The 5,198-nt window shown below is 41.3% G+C and overlaps 1 protein-coding gene across 1 annotated transcript; it reads right to left on the bottom strand.

Moving 5' to 3' along the window:
* Positions 1-3,095: 3,095 nt before the first annotated feature.
* LOC129553832 (olfactory receptor 6B9-like) lies at positions 3,096-4,070 on the bottom strand. Its single transcript, XM_055422539.2, has one exon. The coding sequence runs from the start codon at positions 4,068-4,070 to the stop codon at positions 3,096-3,098; it is 975 nt and encodes a 324-aa protein (XP_055278514.2).
* Between the last annotated feature and the right edge of the window lie 1,128 nt (positions 4,071-5,198).

Genomic DNA, 5,198 nt, shown 5'->3' with positions numbered 1-5,198 from the left:
ATACACAGGGAAGGAAGATCTAGAAAATGTAGTTTCAATTTAACTAAGTAGACACAGGACAACCCCATTACAAGTCTTGAGTTCCAGGTCCATAAAACTAGGGTGACCACATAATTTGCTTTTAAAATATGGCGTTTTAGAGAGTGAAAGGTGATGGGCAAATGCTAAAACCCTCATGCAATCCAGGCCATCTATTTCAGAACATATACTCTAAATCTGCATTACCTACTTTAGACTGGACCTCTTGAAGTATTTACTCCAAGTTCAGTTTCTGATGCTAGTCAAGTTTACTCTTAGCATCATGCTAAATTTTATTAGCATGAGAGACACATTTCTGTGTCAACCAAAATTTCTTTCCTGGCCTTTAGAATTTTTTGTCATGATCAGTTCAGTCACTCAGTTCAGTTCAGTCGCTCAGTCATGTCCGACTCTCTGCGACCTCATGAATCACAGCACGCCAGGCCTCCCTGTCCATCACCACTCCCGGAGTTCACTCAAACTCATGTCCACAGAGTCGGTGATGCCATCCAGCCATCTCATTCTCTGTCGTCCCCTTCTCCTCCCACCCCCAACCTTTCCCAGCATCAGAGTCTTTTCCAGTGAGTCAACTCTTCGCTTGAGGTGGCCAAAGAATTGCAGTCTCAGCTTTAGCATCAGTCCTTCCAATGAACACCCAGGATTGATCTCCTTTAGAATGGACTGGTTGGATCTCCTTGCAGTCCAAGGGACTCTCAAGAGTCTTCTCCAACACCACAGTTCAAAAGCATCAATTCTTCGGCGATCAGCTTTCTTCACAGTCCAACTCTCACATCCATACATGACCACAGGAAAAACCATAGCCTTGACTAGACGGACCTTGGTTGGCAAAGTAATGTCTCTGCTTTTTAATATGCTATCTAGGTTGGTCATAACTTTCCTTCCAAGGAGTAAGCGTCTTTTAATTTCGTGGCTGCAATCAGCATCTGCAGTGATTTTGGAGCCCAAAAAAATAAAGTCTGACACTGTTTCCACTGTTTTTCCATCTATTTCCCATGAAGTGATGGGACCAGATGCCATGATCTTTGTTTTCGGAATGTTGAGCTTCAAGTCGTGTCCAAATCTTTGTGACTCCATGGACTGTAGCACCCCAGGCCTTCCTGTCCATCATCAACTCCCAGAGTTTACTCAAACTCATGTCCATTGAGTCGGTGATGCCATCCAACCATCTCATCCTCTGTTGTCCCCTTCTCCTGCCTTCAATCTTTCCCAGCATCAGGGTCTTTTCAAATGAGTCAATTCTTCGCATCAGGTGGCCAAGTATTGGAGTTTCAGTTTCAACATCAGTCCTTCCAATGAACATTCAGGACTGATTTCCTTTAGGATGGACTGGTTGGATCTCCTTGCAGTCCAAGGGACTCTCAAGAGTCTTCTCCAACATCACAGTTCAAAAGCATCAGTTTGTCAAGATGGTCTCTTAATAATGAGCTTTAAATATATTGTTTTCCTATTATCCTGTTTACCATTTATTTCTACTTTCCCCCCATGGAATCGTCTCAGTGAGTCTTTGTCTTTAAATCAATATATGGGCTTAGTGTACCTACAAATGGCCTTGTAGTTTAATTTGGGGCACCATAATTTCTGGAGTTTATCTAAATTGCATCAATCTATTTGGTGATTAAAAGCCTACTTTTTTTTCAAATTCACATTTGAAAGTTTTTAATTATATTTTGATCTCAGAGTAGCATCCAGCTCTAAAAAATTTTTCAGAACAGAGATCAAAGATTGGAAATCCCTAAGTTCAGTAGATCTTTCCTTTGCTAAATAAGATTATCCTCTCTTTCTCTTCAAAAAGTTTTCATTGATGAGTCAATATTCCATTGAATATTGACTTTTCACTCATATTCAATTTCCATTCTCAGGAAAATGGGAGAAACTTTAAAAGGAAATAAAAGCCAGATAGGAAAGCATAGATTCATGGTTGAATGCTAGAAAGTTTATCTCAAATGACTGCTTTATGTTTATAGTGATCATTTAAGCAATATGGATACATAAAAACTTTGATAAATATTCAAAAAGAGGAAACCAGATCAGGAAAAGACTGATGTAAGATGAGCTGTGGTCTGAAATAGAAAACAGTTGAATCTGTATTTCATGCATATGTTAAAAGAAATGCTTAATAGTCACGATACATGGGCTTAGTCGCTCTGGGCATGCGGTATCTTGTGGATGAGGGATCAAATGCCTGTACCTTGAACTGGCAGGCAGATTCTTTACCACTGACTATCAGTGAAGGCCAACGAGGCAAATTTTATTTGGGCAAAATGAGGTCTGCAGCTGGGAGACAGCATTTCAGATAGCTCTGAGATAGTGCTCTGAGGAGATGAGGGGCAGAGCTAGGCTATACAGGAGTTTTGCAATAAAGGGCAGGCAGTGGGAAACATCGAGGGGTTACTGTTAATTAAAGAAACCAGATATGTCAAATTAAGGAATTTGGTACTTTTCTAAGCAGGGAAAGATGTAAGCGTCTAGGATCATGGAAATCACTCCTTTAATATGCACCTCCCGTCAGATCAGCAGCAGCATAAGATCCTCTCAGGAGTGCAAACTCTACTGTGAACTATGCATGTGAGGAATCAAGGTCAATGCTCCTTATGAGACTCTAACGTCTGCGAATCTGAGGCAGAGCCGAGGCAGTGATGCTAGGTCTGGAGAGTGGAGGAAAACACAGATTATCATTAGCAGTGAGGTTTGACTGCACAGAGATTATAATAAATCAATCATTTGCAGACTCATATCAAAACCCTCTCAGTGAGTGACAAGTGAGAATTAAGCTGCATCTGGTGGTAGGTTCTACAGTGGCAAGTGAGTTGACATGCTTCAATTGTACAGCTGCATCTAGTGGCAGGCTTTAAATCAGAATCCAGACTAATTGTTAAAAGTATACATTTCAATATGTGGTTTCTACTTTTAAGACTTTTTGAAACGCTTGCCTTGCTGTGATTTGTTTTTTTTTTTTAAAGATTTCTGATCTACAGAGCAAGCTAAAAACACAGAATGATAAGTGTCATGGGAATGACCTCCTGTCTGGAACAGTCTCCTCCTCAAGGCAGCAGGCCTCAGCTGAGCAGGAAGCACTGGCCAACACCCACTGTCTTTTTGATAGCATTCTTGACTTCCTGGTTCCTCAGACAGTAGATGAATGGATTTAGCATGGGCGTGAGGACTGCATACACAGCCGAGATTAGTTTGTTGGAGTTAAATGAAGCAATAGCTCTGGGCCGAACATACATGAAAATCATGGCTGTGTAATAAATTATGACTACAGTGAGGTGGGATGCACAGGTGGAGAAGGCCTTCTTCCTTCCCTGTGTGGAGGGTATACGCAGAATGGTGGAGACAATGTAGACATAGGAGAGGATGGTAGTGGTGAGAGGGAAGACAAGAATGACAATAGCTAAAGCAAAGTCCACTAGCTCAGCTGTGGACATGTCTTTGCAGGCCAGTTTGAGGATTGGTGAGATGTCGCAGAAAAAGTGGTTCATGACATTGGAGCCACAGAAAGTGACATGTGAAATAAAATAGACCTTGATCACAGTGATCATGAAACCAGTCATATAAGAGAAAGCCACCAGCTGCACACAATAACCTGTGGTCATGATGACCGGGTATCTGAGAGGGTGGCAGATGGCCACATAGCGGTCATAGGCCATGGCTGCCAGAAGTACACACTCCGTGCAGGCAAGCGAGATAAAGAAGTACAGCTGGGTCATGCAACCTGTGAAGGAGATGCGCCGTCTCTGCAGGAGGAATCCATCCAGCATCTTGGGGACTGTGACAGAGACATACCAGACCTCCAGGAAGGACAGGCTACTCAGGAAATAATACATGGGCTTATGGAGGGAGCCAGTGACCCAGACAGTGAGCATGATGACAAGATTCTCTACTACCACCAGCAAGTAGACCACAAGAAAGAGGAAGAAGAGCAGGACCTGCAGCCAGGGGGCGGTGGGGAAGCCCACCAGGATGAACTCACTCACCAGAGTGATGTTTCTCCCCAGCATGACTAAGAGCTCTGAGAGGCAGGAAGTCATCACAAATAATGAAGGTGACTATGGCATTGGAGAGGAGACCAGTATGTTAGCAAGTCAGTCTTTCCTGAGAATGAGACTCATAAAATAACCTCTGTCAATATGAAGTAATCTTCCAATGGGAAGCATACATTTCCATCAAAAAAAATGTGGTGTGTTTGTTACGAAAAACTCCTGGAATCAAAGTGACCTCCCATCCCTTACTCTCACTCACCTGATGAAACATTTGAATGTCACTCTCCATGTCATTCCTAACTCCTTTGTCCATGAACATGGACCAGTGGTCTCTCACTTGCTGGTTTCAAATCTCAGCTTAATTAGAAAGCCACAGCATGAAGACATTTTTACTGCCTGAAAGAAAATGTTTAGGATAATATCAGAAAAAGCTCCAGGGTTTAATATTGGGGTGATCTATTGCCTGTAGTCCTTTGATCCACCACTGTTTCTTCAGAGTAGAGTCTGTGAAAATTTTAAAAAATGATAACTCTTGGACAATCCATTAATGACTCTCCATTGCTCTTAGATAAGAGTTCTTCCTATTTTGACCCCTATGTATTTCTCCAGCCTCTCTCTTGGCACCTTCTAAATTGTTTCCAAGCTTGAGATATACTCAAATAGTTCTGCTTCTCAAGCACACTGTAATCACTCTTGCATTTTACATGCACTCATCCCTCTTCCTTTTATGCCTTCTCCCGATTTTAATCGGTTGATTCAAGATTCCATCAAGGAGATAACCTCACCAAAGGTGGGTGAAATACTTCAACAACATTTTCTTCCAGTGCACAACCTTCTCATGCATTGAGATTTCTCTCCTTTACACTGTATCTTTCAAAACACAGGAAGATATTGGTCGAAGGATTTAACATTCTGGTTATATGATGAATAAGCTCTGGGGTTCTAATGTACAGCCTGGATGACTATTGTTATTAATGCTGCATTTTATACTTGCAAGTTGCTAAAAGAATAGATCTTATATGTTCTCATCACACACAAATAAACCAAAATTATGTTACATAATAGAGGTGTTAACTAACCTTTTTGTGATAAGTTTTTCATAATACATATGTGTATGAAATCATATTATACTGCTTAATCTTACACAATGTTATATGTTGATTATATCTCAAAAGA

The sequence above is a fragment of the Moschus berezovskii genome, chromosome 14, assembly GCF_049115385.1.
Source record: "Moschus berezovskii isolate FMDL1 chromosome 14, NW_MosBer_1.0, whole genome shotgun sequence".
Taxonomy (NCBI): Eukaryota; Metazoa; Chordata; class Mammalia; order Artiodactyla; family Moschidae; genus Moschus; species Moschus berezovskii.
This window is presented reverse-complemented; position numbering and strand designations above follow the sequence as displayed.

What these genes read in the sequence shown, in the direction of transcription:
- LOC129553832 (XM_055422539.2), bottom strand. Translation starts at nt 4,070, where the DNA reads ATGACTTCCTGCCTCTCAGAGCTCTTAGTCATGCTGGGGAGAAACATC.